The sequence below is a fragment of the Culicoides brevitarsis genome, chromosome 3 (genome assembly GCF_036172545.1).
Source record: "Culicoides brevitarsis isolate CSIRO-B50_1 chromosome 3, AGI_CSIRO_Cbre_v1, whole genome shotgun sequence".
NCBI lineage: Eukaryota > Metazoa > Arthropoda > Insecta > Diptera > Ceratopogonidae > Culicoides > Culicoides brevitarsis.
The window spans coordinates 6,009,010-6,031,291 of NC_087087.1; the positions used below are offsets into that span (position 1 = coordinate 6,009,010).

General features: G+C 20.7%; 1 protein-coding gene across 5 annotated transcripts in view; it reads right to left on the bottom strand.

Annotated features, from left to right (window-relative positions):
- LOC134833046 (protein roadkill) overlaps positions 1-22,282 on the bottom strand; it is an 84,744-nt gene that overhangs the window by 7,218 nt on the left and 55,244 nt on the right. For 4 of the 5 annotated variants that reach the window (XM_063847206.1, XM_063847208.1, XM_063847204.1 and 1 more), the window contains exon 2: positions 7,152-7,308. In XM_063847206.1, coding sequence (XP_063703276.1) covers positions 7,152-7,308 — 157 coding nt within the window. Of the gene's footprint in view, positions 1-7,151; positions 7,311-22,282 lie in introns of all 5 variants that reach the window. The other variant, XM_063847209.1, reaches the window with a different exon arrangement.

Consider the following 22,282-nt stretch of genomic DNA (forward strand, 5'->3'; position numbering starts at 1 on the left):
TTGTATAAAATTTTACGATTTTTTTGTTTAATTAAAATTTTTTTATATTAAACATATTTTTAATATTTTTTTAAATTTAATTTCTTTTTTTTACTTAAATATTTAATTATTTTTTTTTTTTTTAATTAAATAAATAAATATTGAAAATTTTTAAAATTATTTTTATGATTATTTAATAAAATTTTTCATCTAATATTAATTTTTTAATTTATTTTATTCTGAAAATCAATTTTAAATTAAAAATTTATAAAAAAAATAATTTTTTTTCGCGAATTTTTTTTTTATTTTTATTTGAAAAATTTCGAAATAAATAAAAGTTATATTTTTTATTAAACAATTTTTTTAAAAATCAAAATTAAAATAAAATTTAAGAATTTATTAATTTTTAAAAATATAAAAAAAAAAATAATTTTTTTTTTCGCGAAAAAAATGATTTTAATATATTTTTTAAAATTTACATTTTCATTTTAAGGTAAATTTTAATGTAAAAAATTTACCTTTAAAAATTTTACAACATAAATAAAAATTATTTTTGAAAAAATTAAATTAAAAAAAAAATTTTTTTTTTTTTAATAAAATTATTTTATTTTAAAAAAAATAAATTGATAAAAAATAAAATTATTTTTTTTTTATTTAAGATTATTTTTTTTTTAATTTAATTTTTTTTTTATTTTAATTAATTAAATTCTTTGAAAAATTTTAAGAAATATTTTTTTCTTTTTAAATTTTGTTAAAAATAATTTTAAACATTGTAAAAAAATTTCAAAATCATTAAAAATATAACTTTTAGACAACCCTCATCAACTTTAATTAAAATTTTCCCATCCAAAATCAAGAACAAGTGTCTTTAAGATGCTCCCGAATTCCACTTTAGGCAATTCAACTTTTTCTCCCATACAAACATTAACTTTTACTATCTCTACATTATCCGAAAAACACTCGCTACGTGACACAAAAGACACAAAATTGCCTCAAAACTTTGAAAAATATTTATCATAATTGCTCAATATCTTGACAACTTGATATTCAGCCGAAAACATGGCACAACAATGGCGTTCACACATTTTCTTATCTTTTCGCACGATGAAACAATAAAGTTTTTTTTGTTAGTTTTTAGTTAATAGATAACTACTTCTAAGGGCGGAAGTTGACCAAAAAAGGGAAAGTTGAGAATTTCAACATTTTTCAAACAACCAAGCCCGTAAAAAATTTTAATTCTTGCTCGACCTTGAACTCGAGTTCGCTAAACTTTTAAAAACAATTTTTTTACGAGCGAAAAAAAATAAAGCATTAAAATAGTTTCTGGTCAACGATCTTCAAAAAAAAGTTATAAAAAATTGAGATCATTGACATCTCGAGTCGTAGAAGGGAGTTGGAGTTAGAAATAGAGTAATTTATTAATAGCGTTGTCTCGTAATTCAATGAGGGAATTAAACGTATTTATACGCAACTTTTAGTTTTAAATAAATTATCTCGGATGGTGATGAATACAAAAACACAGAAAAAAACGACGAAGACGACGAAGAACTTTAAATGTACTTGCTATTTGTACAAATTATCTTTGTTCAAGCATTTTATGCTGCTTGCTACGGCGAGAGAGAAGAGACACGATGATGATGATGATGATCAATGTCAATGTGTTGCTTATACGCATATTCTCACACGTATCTTGGGCAAAGTAAACGAACGAAGAATAAAAATATATTGTAAGAAGGAAAAAAATCAAGTTCGTTTACCCGTTCGTATGTTGAAGTAACCAAGTACAAATAAAATAAAAAAAAATATGTATGGAAGTCTTTTGAACTTCTTTTATTTATTATTATTCTTTATTTTTATTTTCTAACAAGAAATAAATATTTTAATCAAATCCGTGCCGTTTTGCGTTTGCCTTGAACATGGTCATTGCCATGCTGCTCAGAGGTTAGGCAGACAGCAAAGAATTTAACAAACAGAGGTGTTATAAACCATTAATTTTGTGATTCTACCGAAAAATTATGAAAAAAAACGCATCATCATTAAGGTACTAAATGATATGTTATTATTATTAGCGTTAAGTTGTTAAAAAGGAATTAATTATTGCAGTTTATTGCTTTGGTTCAAAGTTGATCAGAATGATCTTCAATATGCCGGGAATTCGTAAAGCCAAAATTTTAGATCTTGAGTATTTTTTAGAACAAAATTTTTCTAAAAACTTCAAAAAATGTTCCTTGAAATGCTTAATAAAAAGCTTAAAGTTACTTCGTAACCTAATTTTTATTTCAAATTCTATAATTTTAAGATCTTGTAAAGATCAATATTTTGGCGGGAAATTTTTATGACATCTTCGTTAGAAAACAAATCCTTAACTACCGTATTTCAACAAAAACAAGAAACCCTAATTTAAATTTGGGAGTTTTGTTTTTGTTGAAATACGGTAGTTTAAAATTTGTTTGATTTGAAAATATTTCTTATTTGCTTTTAAAAAAAATCCTGATTATTAAAATGATTTGAAAAGCTTGAAAATCTATTCAAGGAAATTTTAATTTCAGAAAAATTTCAATTCAATCAAACTTTAAATGATTAAAAATAGTTCAAAATGTATTTCTTTTCTTCGCAGTAAATTAACATAACCTCAAATTAAGATCAGAAGTTAAATTATGAAGTTCAATGATTTAAATTCTGATTTGAAAAATAAATCTAATTAAAGAACTCTTATGAATTAAAAGTTAGACTTTTAAGGTATTTTTCAATAGTTCCAAGCTAAATAATAATTTTACATTAAAAATATTGAAAAATTCTTCTCAAATTTAATTTGAAGCTCATCAAGATTTTAAAATAAATTTTAAATTATAAAAAAAAAATTAAATTAAAAAAAAAAACAAAATAAATTAAATTATTAAAAAAATTAAAATAAATTAATTAAATTATTAAAATTAAAAAAATAAAAAAAAATTATTAATAATAAAAAAAAAATAATTATTAATTTTAAATTTTTTTAAAAAAATATTTTGACTTTTTCATCTCAAATAAGTTCATGAACTCAAAAAAAAAAGTTAAAAATCCAAAACCTTAACCTTTAAAGAATTAATTACTGAGAACCGATAAAAATCATCTAATTTGTCAAAAAACTCGCCTCCGAACCTCATGTAACTTGTATCTCCATCCGATCCATGTAAACATTTGACCTTGATATTATCATTTAATTTAATATACTTTTACACAAATGCACTGTAATTTCTACAGTTGAGCACACACACAAAGGGAGAGTCCAGACCAGACTTTATCAGGTGATCGCGCGCAAGTGTGTTTATTTACATATTTAATATTATATATTATTAATGGTTTTCTGTGTAATTTTTTCGATGATTATCTTGAAATGAACACAGTTTGACAGACAATCGTTGAGAGGCATGTGTTTCCAGTTAATTACTTATTTTTCTTTTATAAAAAAAAACTTTGATGCGAGTCGCTAACCAACATTTTTATCTCATTTTTTTTTTGTTTTGTTTGAACATATGTATAATATTTTATAATGTATAACAATAATAATATTACTTAACACTCGCCAATTCCCTGCACTTGTATGCGATTATTATGATATGTCGGGTCGTTGCACTCTTTTTTGTGTGTATCCTCATCATCATCTCCTCGTTAACACAGAATTTATACAAAAATTCATTTTTTTTTGTAACTTTTTGTTTTGAGTGTGTGCAAATAAATATCGAATTACAATTTAAAAAATAAGCATATCCGTAAAAAAATTATGGAATATTTTTTTCACGAGAATTTTGTGGTTCATCCATTGTTAAGATGTCTTTTTAATATATTTAAGAATCTCTTGAATGTTAATAATATTTTGAAAAGTATATTATCGCGGTTATTCACACTCAATAATAAATAATAAAAAATGTTAAAAGAGATCATTGAACGTGTTAACGTATTAAAAATGGCACCTTTTTCAATATTTTATGAAATTTATATACTTATGGTCATACACTTGAGTGATTTACTCATCATCATTGTTAATAAGATCGTAAATTTTATGAATTTTTATAATTTATGTGTTACGGAAAGTCAACACGAAATCGCAAAAAATGCTTTGTTGGTAATATTAATTAATGAATTTTGAGAAAAAATATATTTTTTAAATTTTTTCATAAATAAAAATTTAAAAATATTTATATTTTTTTTAAATTTAATTAAATTTTTTTTAATTTTGTAAAAAAAAATATAATGTTATATTATTATTATTTTTTTTATTTTTGTAAAAAGAATATTTTTTTTATTTATTTTAAATTAATTTAGTATATTTTTTATGTTATACATTTTTAAATAAACATATTTATAGAAAAAAAAATAATTTGATTATAAATAATTATAATAAATTTTATATTATTTTATTATTATAATATTTTTTAATTTTAATTAATTTTTTTCTTTAAATTTAATATTTTTTTATAAATATTTTTTTTTCAATAATTTTTTCAATAAAATTTATAAATTAATAATATTTATAAATTATAAATCTTTATAATCTTTATAAATTAAATTATTATTAATATTTTTAATATTATTTTAAAAATTTTATAAAACTTCATAAGAAATTATGATATATTTTAATAATTTATTTAAATAATTTTTTTAATTTAAATTATGATGTATGTATTTTTAATATATTTATAAAAAAAAAAATAAATAAAATTGATAAAATAAATTATTGAAAAATGTTTAATTAAAATAATAATTTAAAAATGTATAAAATATATAATAATTATTTAAAATTAAATTATTTTTTTTATATATTTAAATATGTATATTAAAATGTATACATAAAAATACAAATTATAAAATAATTAATTTAAAATAATAATTTTTAAAAAATATAATAATATTTAAAATTAAATTATTTAAAAAAATATAACAAAAAAAAACAAAATTCATATAAAAAAATAATTTTGCAAAATATATAATTTTAAACATATATTAAATATTTTTTTTTATAAAAATAATAAAAAATAATTTTACAATATATAAAAAAGTGACGAAGAAGAAGAACATTATGATATGAAAATTTCTCAAGGTAAAACCTATAATGGAATCAACGACATGTTAACATTGTTGCTCCTTCGCACTGTGTTTATACACATAAAATATATATTTATAAACATAAATAAAAACAAAAGAGAATTAATAAAAATAATAAAAAATCAATGTGATTGCTCCTCGTTTATTCATCCAGCAGTACATTAACTGAATGAACGTTTTACTCATCGCCTCTTTTATATTTATAATTTATTTCACGTTCTTCAATTATATTATTATGGTTATTGTTCCTCCTCTACATGTTATATGGTACTTGTTCAAACACTTCTTGGGTTGCGCTTTGTACTTTTTTTCATCGTCTTCGCAGTTGTTGCACTCTTAATAGTAACAATAACCTTATCTTCGTTGTTGTTATTTGTATCTCAGGGCAAGGTTAGATGACGACGAAGACATTTACCGCAGGAGCAACTTTAGACTCTTTCGTATAATTATCGCTTTTTTTCTAGTTTTAGCTCGACTTAAGGATTTCTCGCTGATAATATATGTTTATTAATAACATTAATGATAAAAGTTATTAAAGTCGTGTCAAAAGTCAATGACACTGCGACCAGTTCATTATCAGCGCGCTGTTAATAATGATCCGAAAATAAGGCAATTTTGTGCAGAAATAACCTCAAAATAACCGAATCGTTGTCTGGTGCGGCTCATGAGTGTGTAAAACGGTGCGGAAAACACATCATTATATTATATGATTATCTGTTCTGGCTTGCTTGTTTGCATGCACTTTTACCGCGCGCTGCGCTATTATTTTATTTAAAATATTCATACGAACGTACCCCGAAGAGCGGTAAAACTATTGAACGATTAATAATAACAACATCGATGATGAGGATGATAATGTGTTTAAATATATACATAACTAAAATAACGTGAATGGTCTTTCAAGTTCATCATTTTGTTTTATTTTATTTTTAATTGAGCGATAACGAACACTTTGAAATGTTCAATAGAGAGAATTGCATTTAGTTTTGTACGTTTTGAGAATTTTTTTTCAAAGAAAGTTCGAATTTTCGAAAATTTTTATTTTAATTTCGAATTTTCGAAAATTTGTGTTTTAATTTCGAATTTTCGAAAATTTGTTTTTTAATTTCGAAAAAAAAAAATTCAATTACAAATTTTCGAAAATATTTTTCTCAATTACGAATTTTCGAAAATATTTTTCTCAATTAAGAATTTTCGATAATTTGTATTTTAATTTCGAACTATTAGAAATAAATTTATAAAATTTTTCGTTTTATTCGAAAAAATTTTAATTTTCGAAAAGTTTTTACGAAAAATAATTTATTTTCGAAATTAAAAATTTATTTTCGAAATTAAAAATTTATTTACGAAATTAAAAATTTATTTTCGAAATTAAAAATTTATTTTCAAAATTAAAAATTTATTTTCGAAATTAAAAATTTATTTTCAAAAATTAAAAACAAAAAATTTTCGAAATTAAAAATTAAATTTCGAAATTTAAAAATTTATTTTCAAAATTCGAAAATTCGAAATTCATGAAATCAGTATTTGAAAAGTTTGGTTAAAAATTTTCGAAAGCTTTATTTTCAAAAATTACAAATTTTTTTAATTCTATATTCATGAACTTTTTATTTTTGAAAATTTTTAAAAAATTTTCGAATAACAAAATTAAACTTCAAATTTTCGAAAATTCGTTAAAATTTTTCGAACATAAAAATTTTCATGAAAAAATTCTATTAAAATAATTTATATTGCAACTGCATTGCGTTATGGAAGTCTCTCCTCATGCTCCTCATGCGAAAAAAGTCATCGACTGTACTTCGTATTATTTTCAATTATATTTATTCTTCAATGAATTCTACGTTCCGCACAAACATTTTTTTCTATAAAGTACATGCCCTTTCTGCATTGTTGTTCATGAAAATTGTGTTTCGTATATTAAACGACCATTGTACTACCGATAAAGTTTCGTTTCATTCGAAAGGGGACTCAAAAGGTGTTTCAACTTGTGCATGCGTTTTATTTTTAAATCGACGACACTCAAACAACGAAATTTCATTTTAATTGTCGCATTCTTTGACGACGACGAAATACGACAAAGTACTCACCTGTGTGTAACACCAATTTTCCGCAACTGGCGTATTCACTTCTGACAGAGGCGGCGACGGCACTCTTGTGACTGCCATTGTGCTGCTACTGGAAGAGTGCAAATTGGATGTAACTCTAGCAGTTTGACCCGCCGGACAGTCACTAACTACCGGCAATCTGAAAGTACAGAAAAAAACGAAGGAAATTATTAATTTGATGAAAAAAATTTTTTTTTTATTTGAAGTAGAATAAAAAAAACTACATTAAATAGGTCACAATAAGTGCATTCATTAGGACGACGAACGAGCAAAAAAAAATTGAGGACAACTATAAATGCACACAGTAAACTTCTACACCTGGTTCGTAATTCGATATTAAAGTGACCTGATTTTATGAGAATTTTTGTGTTATCTTTTTGAACCGATCATTTTTTATTGATGATGACGAATTGAATTTGATACGAATAAAAAATCAGGTACAATTTTGTGGTTTATAAAAAAAATTGAAATGCTATAACTCGAATTCTGCTTCACGAATTCCTTTAGATTTTTTTGTAGGTTATTCGTTTTTGCTCTCAGAAGGTTTATGTGAAAGAAAATTCCAAAAAAGTTTTTTGGAAGTCATGAAAAACGAAGAAAATGTAATGTAATGTTGATTGCATAACCTCAAAATGCTTGAATTTGAATAAAAATTTGAAATGCTATAAATCAAATACTGCTTCACGAATTCCTTTAGAAATTTTTGTAACTTTCTTCGTTTTTGTTCTAAGAAGGTTTCTGTGACAGAAAATTTCAAAAAAAAATTTTGGAAGAATTTTGGAAAAATGTAATGTAATGTTAATTGCATACCCAAAGGATACAAAAAATGAAATTTTCTCATGTAATATAAATTGCATACTTTTAAGAGCAATTTTTAGCGTTCATTGGTAGAACAAAGCTAACGGGTTACTTTAAAAAAATTAAAACTACCTCAATTGATAATTATTACTCGACACTTCTGAAGCAAATTCCCTCTGGTCTTCTATCAGAACTAAAATCTCCCGTGAAACTCGGGGGAATTTGAACCAGGTACAAATTCGCTTATAAGCACGTTCAAAGGGTTCTCGCCACTTCCGTGGAAGGACAAGTATCACGCAGAGACCCGTCGATACGATTGATCCAAAGGTAAAGCAGTAATAAAAAATCTCTGTTAACATTTTTTTTTCTTTTTTTACTTCTTCACAAGTTACACGATCACTTTGTACTAACTCGTAGAATAATTAAATTTGAAACGTTTTATCTTCATTTTTACTCGGAAAACATGCTACAATGTGCAGGTATCGACTCAAATATCTACTCAGGCAAGGCAGTGAGCCAGGTAAGATAAGTTTACAAAACCATAGCGAGACGTGATAACACACCTTTACTCACTTTTTTTCCCCTACCGAGATAAGATAAGTCATTTAAATAATTTTTTTTACCTTCGAAACATGTTAAGAATCGCCAAATCCATAAAAATTTAGTGAAATTTAGGACAATGTTTTATTTTTATCACAAAAGTAATTTATTTCCTTGTCTCGTGTCCAAAAAAAAAATATTTTATGTCATCACAATATTAACTTTTTTTTTGATATGATAAAACTTTAATAACATAATAAACAACAAAACAACGAAAATGTAGTTCACGAGTATGATTGATAACCCAAATTTAGCTCATGACACACTCCGTAACTTTTTTTATAAATTAATAAATATTATTAACAATAATTGACTGAAACCGCGCACTGACACATTTTTTTTTCTTGTATAAAAATATTATTTATTGTTATTTAATTTCAGCTAAAGTCAATATTTTTGTGAGTTATGTACGGAAGTAAACTCAGAAGACTCCCCGCAACGATATTTGACCGAAAAAATCAATGTTATTTTGGCAAAGTATGACAACAAACTGATTTATCGACATCGGACAAGAGAGACAATTTACGAGAAAATTGTACAATTCTCAGGTAAAATAAAAAATTTCGATGTATTTGTGATTTTTTTTTCATTGTGTAAGGTAAGGAAAGGACAACATCCTTACGATAAATAATAATAAAAAAGTGCAGGCAATGGTTGAAAATGCATTATTAAAAATTATCCGTAAATGGATCCTCTTTCAACAATGAGTATTAAGTATCATATTTTATGTATATTTAGAAGAAAAAACAGCTGTAAACTTTTATGCCCTTCTAATGATATGTCTCTAAGTATTGGTTTACACAGATACATTTGTAAAGTGTAAATAAATAAAAAAAAAAATGAGCAGGTACGTTAAGGACCTTTTATTGTTGTTGTCAATGTATACAAGTTGAAGACATTAAAAAATATATATTTATAAAAATTAGTTTTTTTTTTATTATTAATGATTTTTCTGTATGAATGAATGAATTTGTACAAAGAGGTGTTTTTGTTTGAGATTTATTTTTATTTTTGCTACAAATCTTTGTATTTTTGTGAATATTTAGAATAAAGGAAGACCTTGTGGTTTTCTTGAAATTCATTATTTTATTATTTTTTATTATTATTAATTTTATTTTAATTGAAAATGCAAAAATATATGATTTATTAATTTTTAAAAAAATTTTTAATTAAATCTTAATGATTAATTAATTTAAAAACAATTTATTTTTGAAAATATATTTTATTATTATGTTTAAAATATTTTTTAAATAAATTTAATTTATATTTGATTAAAATTTTTAAAATAATATTTAAATTATTTTTATTTTTAAAATATTTTTAAATAAACTTGAAAATTTAATTGAAAAAAATAATTAAAAGTAAATATTTTTATTACGAACATTATAATTAAAAAAGAATAATAAATATTTATTTTAAAAATAAATAAATTTTTAAATTTTATTAAATTTTAATTTTAAAATAAATAAAATTATAATGAAATATTATGAATATAATTTTTTTTTAATGAAAATGTAAATATTTAAAATTTAATAAAATATTTAATATAATTTATGAAAATATTTTTTAATACTTATTTTAAAATAAATATTCATTATTTAAAAATATTTGGTGAAAAAATAATATAATAATAAAAATTATTATTTATAAAATGAAATTAAAAATAAAATATTTTTATTAGGAAAATTTTAATTTAAAAAAATAATAAATATTTATATTTATTTTAAAAAAATATATAAATATTTTTAAAATATTTAAAATTATTTTTTTTTAATTTAAATATTTTAAATGTGAAAAAAAAAATTTATAAAAATTATAATTAATAAAATTAAAATTAATAAAAAAAAATAATTAATTAATTTATCATAATAATATTAATTATTTATAATGTTAAAAAAATATTGAAAATAACATTTAATAATAAAATAATCATCAAAATAATAAAATAATTTTATTATCAATTTGCAACATTTTTTATTGCTCATATTCAAATTAATTGAATCATTAAAGAAAAACAATATTAAAATAATAAAATAAAATTATTATTACGTTAAATGTACCTTATACAAAAAGAAAATACCATGAAATCACTTCCTACTTTCAAATTTTCTCAAAGTCTTTTTCATTTACTTTTTTCATAATAAATAATGTTATTTTGTAAAAAAAAAAAGTAACAGCGAGTCGCGTATTAAAAACATTTGAAACTCCATTTCCTGGTAAAAGTTTTGTTTTTTTTTCTCAACAAAAAAATACATACAGAGCTAATTTTCGTACTGAATTAAAAAAGAAAGTGCACACACTCTCCTTTAGTAGCAATATTATTATTTTTATGCTTTTATATTGTGTCGTTGTCGAATGAGGTTTAAAAACAACAAAAAACGGAATTGTATCATATATACAATACAACATATATGAAAAGTAAAATTTTTATCATCATGATAATATTATATTTAAAATATGAGAAAATACTAATTTTTATCATTATTTTTTATTATTAATAAATAAAAAAGTAATAATAATGAAAAAAAAATTAATCCTAATATAATGCAGTTTAATGTATAATCATATATAATATACATATATGTATAACAAGTTACAGTAATGCATGTTTGTTAATGTAAAAAGTTACTTTTTTGCATTACTGAGTGATAAAAATACGAAGGCGGACAACGTTACCTACCACAAAACGTAAGTAAAGTAATATAAATGAAGGTAATATTATTAAGGTAAAAAAAAATAGAAAGCCGCATTTTCTATTTTTATTTATTGTTATTATACTATATATTTTGTATTGTATTAACGTAAACTAAATACAATAAGCATATGGTCATGTTTGTACCGGGTTACATCACAAAAGAGGAAATTTTTGTTACATTTCTTTTTTTCTTCACCATTTAACGTATTTGTATATGATGCATACACAGAAAAACTTTCTCCTTATTTTTATTAACTTTATATTAACCAGAAATCAGCTAAAAAGTGTCTTAAAATATATTATGCAATTTTCTTATCTTTCTTATATAATACAATTTAGAAATTTAACTTTTTTTTTGTTTTTTTTTTTAGAAAGTTGTCGGAAAAATAATGATAAATTTATTTTCTATTCAAATAATGGTGAAATGATTATTTGAATCAATGTTCATGTAGTTTTTGTACATTTCTTGTAGGAAATTTGCATAACTTTTCCTCTGACAAGTAAAGTAAGTGAAATTCAGCGCACTTTCCTTTTGATTTTTTTTTGCGTTATTGTCGGTGAAAGTACACGATATTTTAATTGAAACACGTGGTTTTTATTTAATTTTAATAATATACAATTTAAATTTGTATAAATTTAATTAAAATTAATTAAATAATTTTAATTATGTATAATAATTTTTTTATTTAATTTAAAAAATTTTAAAAATAAATTTTATTTTAAAAATTTTTTTTTTTGAAAATAAAATAATATTTTTTTATTTTATTTAAAAAATAAAAATATTAAATAAAATTATTTAATTTAATTTAATTGAAATAATTTTATATAATAATTTTTATAATCTTCAAAATTCATTCAAAATAAAAGGAAAATTATTTATTATTTTTTTTTATTAATTTATTTATTTTTATTATTATTTTTTTGATAAAATTTATAAAAAATAATTATAATTTAATTCAATTAATAATAATTTTAAAAATTAATTAAAAATTATAAAAAATTATTTACTATTTATTATTCATTTTTTTTAATTAAATTAAATTTAATTAATTTTTTTTTTATCATTAGTTTATTTATAAATTTTAAATTATTAAATAATTTAAAGATTGATTTAAATAAAAATCAAATTATTTTTTTATATTTAAAAAAAATATAAAATCATTTAATTAGAATTTAATTCGATTGATTGAAATTTAAAAATTAATTAAAAATAAAAAAAATAATAAAAAAATTATTATTTTTTAATTCATTAATTTAAATATAAAATAATATATTTTATTTAATTAAAATAATTTTTTGATAAATTATTTTAAAATTAAATTTAATTTTTTTAATTAAAAAATTTAATTTAAAAAATAAAAAATTAATTAAATTTAAATTTATTATTTTTTTAAATTTAATAAATTTGAGATTCACGCAAATTTTGCAAAAATTAATAATTTATTATATAAATCATGAGGGACACAACCTTGGCGAACAACCCAAAAAATTCTGATTTTGATAAGATAAATAAACTAATTTTATTTAATATCATCGCGCGCGCGAGTGTTGCGGAGACAACGGTACGCACGCACCAAAAGTTAGTTCTCCTTGAAATTCATTATATATGTTATACATTTTGTGTACAAAATGTATAATTTTTTTGTGTAAATGTTTGTTTAGACATTCAATCATCATCATTTTTGTTATTTTTTCGCCTTCTGTTCGTATTTCGGGTCGGTTTTTATTGGTTCGCGTTCGCAAAAAAGTTCCCTTGACGATTTTTTCGAGTGCGTAACCTTCTCTAATCCGCACAAATATGGCAAATATTCATAAAAAATAATTATTTTCTTCGTTTTTTCTCAGCTGCGTCTCTCTCGAACGAAATAAACTCCAATGATAATGATGATAATAATCAATTACTGTCTAAAAAAAATACATTAATGATATCACTCCGTACGCGAAATGACATTGAACAACCTGCTCTGCGCTCTCTGGTCTCTGCAGCGATACGAAAAGCGAACGAACGAAAATCAAGGTGAACCGATTTGTAAAGTAAATCGTACGAGCGAGCAGCGAGAATGGCAAAAAAAAAGTCGACTACACGCAATTTAATACAGGAACTGCCACTTCTGACGTCGTCGTCGTCGTCGCACGTTCTAACACAGAATAGTGCGTCAAGGTAAATCTTCTTCAAGTAGTTTTTTTTGTAGTTTGTCATTATTATTCATAAGTCGAAGCCGAAGCGCTGACAGTCTACTCAACTACTCATCAAAGGAAGAAAAAAAAATTGCCTTGAAATTTTTGTCACAGATAAGAATAGAATTAGATAGACCTTGAACACACGTTCAAATAATTTTTTTGTGTCGAAAATAGAAGGACACACAAAGCCGGCTCGGTTCGTATACCGAAAATTAATAATAATTAAAAACAGCAAAAAATGTGATATTTATCTCAAGGATAAATATTGACGAATTTTTGCGAATGATCTGATATCAGAGATAATTTTTTATTTTAGGACGATACAATTATTTAATTTATTTCCTATTTTTTATTAATTTTTTTTAAATTTAAAAAAAAATGTTTTCTTAAAAATTTTTTTTTTTGACTATTTTATTTAAATTTTCTCTTTGTTAAGTTAATAAAATTTCATTAAAAAAATAAATTTATTTTAAAAAATAAATTTTTGAAAAATTAAAAGGAAAAAATTTGTAAATGTCAATTCAAAAAGTGACCGTTAAAAATTTGAAAATCGCTTTTTGCTAATTTTTGAATTAAAATTAATAAATATTGTGACAAAGAATAAGTTCAATAAACTTTTTTTCTTGTCATTTGAAGAGAACTTATAAAAAATGAATATTTTTGTTTAAAAATTTTTTAAACGTCAATTTAAAAAATGACAGTTGAATATTTAAAAAATATTTTGACTTATTATAATTTATTTTTTATTAAAAAAAAAATTAAACATTTTAATATTTAAATTTTAAAATTAAATAAAAAATTGAATTAAATAAATTAATTTTTTAAATTTAAAATTAAAAATAAATTAAAATTTTATTTAAATAATATTTATTTTTTTACTAAAAATCAAATAATAATTTTTAAAAAAATTATTGAAATTTATTATTTTTGAAAAAAAAAATTTTTTTTTATAAATTTTAATTTTAATTAATTAAATTATTTAAATTTTAATAATTTTAATTTTAATAAATTTAAAATTATTTAATCAGTTGACAGTTAATTTAATTTTAAAAAAAATGAAAATTGGACATTTTTTTTAATTTAATTATTTATAAAATTTAATTATTTTTTTTCTTAAAAAAAATTAAGAAAAATGACAGGTGTCAAAATTTTTATTAAAATTATTTTTTTTACAATTCACTGAATTATGAAAATAATTTAAAAAAATTAAAATTCTTAAAATTGTAAAAAAAAAATCAAGCTTAAAATTGATTTGAACATAAAATTACCAATTTAATTATTTTTTTTATTCATTTTATTTATTTTTTTTTTTATTTTTATTTATTTTTTATTTATTTATTTTTTTTTTTTTGATAAGGGAAGGTTAATAATTTTTTGTATAAAATGTTTACGAATTAAAACTTCTCATTAAAAAAATCTAAAAATTCCTTTAACCGTAAAACATTTTTCCTCATTGCATCCGCCTTCCTTCAAACAAAACATTCGATTTTTACAACACTTTTTTTATCACTCGAGCATCATCGCATCGATGGAAGGTATTGTTTATAACACATTGATAAACACGATCAAGGTTAAAAACCTTTGAAACGACGACGCATAATGTCGAGGTTAAATGAAGTAAAACGAAGCTAGAATAGATCAAACAAATGTTCTATTGTTCCATTTGCCGAGCTGAACGCGGCTTAGTTCATTCACTGAATCCACTTTTCGACATTGACATCGCATTAAAAGTATTTGGAAGTCAAACAGTAGAAAAAAAAACGAGAGAAAAATAAACATAAATTATACCGGAAATTACTATTTTAAAGGTTAGGCACATCATCGTGATGTTAATTGATTCTTCTATCAAAAAAAAAAAAAAAACTATGGTTCGCTGAAGACCGCCAAAAAATTAAATAATTCGCGATTTTTTTGCGTTAGATTCGATCTGGAGGCCAAATCGATATAATTTCAAATTTTCGGCAGTGTACTTGAGAATCAATTGTTTATACAAAAAAATTATTTATTTATTTAATAAATAATTAGATTTAAAGTATTTTGCTGAAAATTTTTTTTAAACGACCTTGAGTTGAAAAAAAATCTCAAGTATTTATTCGCACATTTTAACATACAATTTTTGTCGCGTCGTGAAAAAAAAATTGTTAGAAACTTTAACATGGATATGCTAATTGTTGCTGCCGACAACTGAAAAAAGCCAAAAAATTGAACAAACAAAGGAGAGACAAATACTTAATTTATGGAGTTCTATAATCATCGTCTGGTTCATTTTTTGCTGGATTTTTTTGTATTAACATTGTCTGACATTGCTCAATTTGTGGAAAGAGAGCGAAATATGAGAGAGAGAAGTTGATCAAAATTTGAATCGCGTATTATTTATGACTCTGTTCGATAACGAAAAATGACACAAGGGTTCGATGGCGGTGGTCAATGTACGGAGAATTAATCATTGTTGAATTGTTGATGATGATGACTCTTTGTTATTTACTGTGTTTTATCGACATGACTTGCCATGTGATGTGTTTTTATTGTTCCGTTGTGTGATCCGAATATTTAATGTAATTTAGTTTTTTTTTTTTTTTGAAAATTCCATGATGTTTTTTAATTGATGTTGATAATTACCTGAAAATATACAAAAAGAGAAAAAATTATTAGTTAAAGTTTTATTTTTTTATTTATTTTAATTTTTTAAAATAATTTATTTTTTTTTTTATATTTTATATTGAATTAAAAAATTTAAATATTTTTTTTAATTTAAAAAAATTTATTTTTTTAATTATTTAAATTTAAATAAATAATTTAAAAATTTTTTTTAAATTATAATTTTTTTTAATTTTTTTGAAAAATTCATTTTTAATAATTATTTGATTTTAAAAAATTAATAAATTAATTAATAAATTTGATATTTTTTTTATTTTTAAAAATTATTTTTTTGTCTCAAAAAATTATTTATTTAATTTCCAATAATATTTTTTTATATTTTTTTTTTAATAATTTTCATTTTAATATTTTTTTTAAAATTATTTTTTCATTATTTATTAAACCAATTAATTTAATAAATTATTTAAAATTTATTATTTTTTTTATAATTTTTAAATTAATTATTATTTTTTTATTTTTAAACTTTAAATATTTTTTGGAGTATAAAATAAAATTCTAATTATTAATTTAATTCAGATTAAATTTTTTTATTATTTATTTTTTTTATTTTCAATAAATTTATTCTTAAAATAATTTATTATTATTAAATTCGAATTATTTATTTTTTAATTTTTAATAAAATTATTTAAAAAATTATTTTATTTTAAATAATAAATATTTTTGTATAAAAAATATTAAATAAAATAAAATTTTTATTTTAAATTATTTATTTGATTAAATTTTTTTTTTTATTTTTTTTTAATTTAATTTAAGTTTTTTTGTATGTTATATATTTTTAAAAAAAATTTCTTTTTATTAAGAATCACACCTTTCACTAAAATCACACAAACCCACATAAATAAATGATGTTACCGTATTGTTATTATTTAAAAAATTTGTATATGTTACTCTCGTATGTATAATAAAAACATAAAATGACCCAGATTCTATGTAAATTGTATTAAAAACTTAATAAAAAGTGATTGTTTCTAATACAAAAAGTATGTTTTTTTAATGTCAAGTTTATTATTTTATTATACATATTTGTATTGTATAACGTTTTTTAATTTTTTAAGTAAATGACGATGACTAATTATGTGTTTTTTTTTTAAAACAAAATTTAATAATAAACTGTAGTAACCCAAAAAATAACTTTATACAATCACATCCTATATAAACACGTTTAAAAATAATAATAATAAACATATACAAATAATTATATTCGTAAACGTAAATCATTTATTTTATTATAAAATGTATGATGATGACGTTGATGCAAATTTTCAAGTCAAGTATATTTTGTAATGTACCGTTTATAATTCACTTCTTTATTATTTTATTTTTAAAACACAAACACATGAAATGATTAATAACGCTTTTGTTTCAGTATTTATAATAATATATTTTTGTATACATTAAAGCATTACATTGCAGCAACATCAACCTGATTTAGCTTCAGGAGTGGCTTCAGTTCTTACTTTTGTAGCGCAAAAATGTCGTTCTGATAATATTTTATTATTAATGTGATATAAAATATTATTTCCTGGTATGATGATAATAGGAATCACCTTCATATATTTATATAGAAAAAAATATGAACACGTGTTTCGCAAGTACATGTTATATATTGTAGAAGAGTTTTTTTTATCAATGATATAATAACATTGTATTTGCCGAGAGAAGGACAAAAAAGTGAACAAGGACAGAAAATTGCTCGTGGCTAATTTTTTTCTTTTGTATGGAAAATATATAACATGATGCGTAATATTATCATTATTATAATCATATAGATTTATAAATAATTTTTATTAAATTATGAGAAAAATATTTAAATAATAATATAATATTAAATAAAAATATAATATTATAATTTTTTGAAAAAATATAAAAAAATTCATGATATATAATTTTATAAAATTTACATAAATTTATTTTTTTATTTTTATGAACATAACATATTATTTATATTAATAATAATTATGAATTTTGAATTTAATAATGATATAATATTATAATTTTTTTGACAAAATAAAAAAATATTTTTAATGATATATAATTTTATTAATTTTTCAAAATTATTTATATTTTTTTTATATTTTTTTTATAAAGAAAATATTATTTAATGGTATATAATTTTAATAATTTTTTATATTTTTATTATAATTTTTTAAAAATAAAAATTATTCATATTAAATTAATATTTTTATTATGAAAAAAAATATAAATAATAATAATATATATAATTGAAATTTTTAAATATTTTTAAATTATTATTATTTAATTATTTTTTATTTTAATATATTTAAATATATTTTAAAAAAATTAATAAAATTATAAATCATTAAAATAATTTTTTATTTTGTCATAAAAGTATAATATTTTTTTTTATTAAATAATATACAATTAAAAATATATAACATATACTTTTTAAAAAAATTATGTTATACTTTTTATTATTATTATCAAATAAAAGTTAAAAAAAATAATAAAAAAAGATTTATTTTGAAAACAATTTCAATTTCAGCAAATTGGTGACATATTAAAATTTATGTTATATAAAAATATATAATAATACAAAAATTTTACTATCACACACGAATATGTATAATCAAATTTTGCACGCTTAATTCGCTCATCATCGCTATGATTAAAACAACCTTCAAACACGTTTTTTTCTTTCCTTTCAAGAAATATTTTTATTTAAAAAAAACATTAAAAAACAAGAATTTTACTCTCAATATTTTTCAAATTTTTCTCTCATCTAGATAAAAATATTTAAAAATAAAATTTTCTCAGAATGACCTTTTTTATTATTATTAATTATGCCGAAAAATTTGCTTTCACCTAAACTAATAATTTTATAGTTTATCAAATTCAATGAACTAGATAATAATTTTCAATCTTTTCTTTTTTTCCGTAAAGTAAAGTATGAAACGGATCTCTTGTCCATTAAATGTGTTTCAAGTACAATCTACACGCACATTTGCTGATTTCACCTTCATTCACGTAGAAGCGATAGTTTTTTCGTTTGTTGTTGTTGTTTTGTGAGTAAGTTGGTTTTATTAAAGTTTTTATTATTATTTTATTGTATATACATGCGGCGCGCGGCGTGTGTAGCGAAAGCAGAAACGAGCAGCAGCTGAAAATGAGATAACTGTGTCAATGAAATAAACTTTACTAAATACCTACATACAGCATGACGGGTACTGATCATTTGACGCATATAACATATTTTTATGTAGAAACAATAAAAATGAAATAAAATTGATTTTTATCTGAAATTTTTTTTTTAAATTTAATTTTCTGTTATTTTTGTTTGAATCAAAAACAAAAAAAAAATAGAGGAAAAAAATTTCTTGATTTTATCTTATCGAGTTTTTAATTTTATTTTTGGCACACTTATTAATTTATTTTTTTTTGTTTTTTTTTCAAGATATAAACAGCAAAAAAAAAAATTCAGAGAAGAAGAATCAACATTCACAATTCCAGATGACCTTGTCGCATGACGTTTTATTTCGTACAGGCAATGAATGCTATAAAGAACCGTACTGAGGAAGAACTTAAGACGTTCTAATGATATTTGTAAGTAAATGTTTGCTTGAGGCACTCAATTGAGTTGATTTTATTTTTTATTGATAAATAATTTTTCCGCAAAAAATGATGACAGAACAGATTCTACTATTAAATTAATTAAAGCCAAGCAAAAAAAATATTTTTTTAAATTAATTTAAATAATTAGTTTATTTTTTAAATTAATTAATTTATTTATTATTTTTAGAATAATTTTAAAATAATATTTTTTTTTAAATTAAATAATAAATAAAATAATTTTTTTTAAATTAAATAATAAATAAAAAAAATATTTTTTTAAAAATATTTTTTTAAATTAAATATAAATAAAAAATATTTTTTTTAAATTAAATAATAAAAAAAAAATATTTTTTTTAAATTAAATTAATTTTCAATTAATTATTTTTTTTAATTTTTTTAATTTAAAAAAATTTTTTTAAAAAATTTTTTTTAATTTTAAATAATTAATTTAAAAAAATTATTATTTAAAATAATTTTTTTTTAAAAAAAAAATAAAATAAAAAAAATTTTTTTTTTTATTAATTTTATTTAATTTTTAAAATAAATAAAATTATTTAAAAAAATAAATAAAATAAATTAATTTTTTTTAATTTATTTTTTAAAATTATTTATAATTTTTTTAATTTAATATTTTTAAATAAAAAAAATATTAAATAAAATGATAAAAAAAAGTTATTAAAAAAAATGCAACTCCGTCACTGCACGAAGACACTTCCCTATTATAATTCTCTCTCTCTAATCGCAAATACAGGTATTAATAATGCGTCGTACAGCCAAGTAACAAGTAACACAACTAATCACACATGTAAACTCAAATAAGAAGAAAAATGTGTATTTGTGTGTACTTTTATGACAAGGTCACATGTTTTTCTTCTTTCTAAGTGTTGTTTAGTATAGTAGCGATGAAAAAAAAATGCAAAATACAGACTGCACGTGTAGCTCAATTCAAGGTTCATTCAGTCTTGACGTCACACATTTCAAATCATTTGAATCGTAAATGAAGTGCAGCAATGAAATTCTACTCGATGGTCGAGAAATTATTTTATTCCCTTTTTTTTGAAGTCGTACAAGTGTTTCGGATTTCAAAAAAAGATCAAATGACACATCTGTCACAGTTGAAGAAAAAAGTCGCATCTTTGATAAAAATGGAGTTAAAGTATCAGTCATGCACCCAAATTATACCTACAGCGAACTGAAATCCAGGCAAGACATTTTTTTCTTACCCACCGCATGCATTCATAATTATGCCCTGTGTGCAAATGAAGAATATGATGGAGAAGGAAAAGTCATAAATCATAGATTTGATCTGGATTTCATTCATAAATGTTTATAAATGCTTTCTCATTGACTAATGGAGGTAATTAAAGTTTTTCAATTTACTCTGAGATCAAATTTTATTAATTTAAATTTTTTTAGGGTTGTATTCAGGAAGGATTTTGACAGTTTAAAAATTTTGACAGCTGTCAATTTTTTCTTAAATTTAATTTTTTTAAGTTTTAAAGCAACTTCTTATTGAAAAAATACTCAAAACTTTCTAAAAATTATTTAAACAAAATAAATTTATCTAAATATTTAAATTTTCTTAAAAATTTGACAGCTGTCATTTTTTTCAAATCGTTTTTTTTTAGTTTTAAAATTTTTTATAATTAATTTTTATTGAAATTAAACTTAAAACTTTCAAAAAATTGTTCAAAAAAAATTATTCTGTTCAAAAATTTGAAATTTTTTTAAAAATTTTGACAGCTGTCATTTTGACGTTTGAAGTTTTTTTGAGAAAAATTATCAATTTTAATAAATTTTTATAAAAAATGACAGAATGTCACAAAATTTGTCTAAAAATCAATATAAAATCCATTTAAAATTGAGTTTTTACACAAATTTTGACATCTGTCACTTTGACATTTAAAAATTTTAATTAGAATGATCAAATTTTCAAACAAATAAATAAAAAATACGAAATTTTTGCAAAAATTAGTAATGTTTGAGTTCAAATTTCTCAAATAAAGACTTTTAATCCTAAAATATATAAATTTTGACATCTGTCATTTTAGTAAAAAATTAATTTTTTATTTAATTAAAATTTCATTATTTTTGAAAAAAAATAAATTAAAATAAAATTTGATATTTTCTTAAAACTGAAACCAAAATTAAAAAAAAAATTGAACGACAAATTTCGAATCTGTCAAAATCATGAACTGTCAAAATTTTTCAATATGTTTATATGTTCGCACCCTTAACATAAAATAATTACCAATAATTACATTAATTTTTTTTTTGTTTATTTTTTCTTTAATTCTTGTGCGGTAAATTTCTTTTCAAGCTTATTTATTCAAATTTGGGCGATTTGACTCGCTGTACAATCCCCGAAAAAAAATAATAAAAAACACGAAACATCAAATTACATCGTTTAAATACTCATCATTACAATCACCTTTGTTTACTCTCTTTCTGTTTATTCCATCAGAGTCAAAAAAAAAACGGAGCAGGCAACGCAACACACACGTCGTCGAGGCAAGCAAGAAGAGTAGACCACCCTCATTGTTGACTAAATTTAGTTGATTTTGATAATTCGACATGCACCACAGTCAGACAAAAAGTCACAGACAAACAA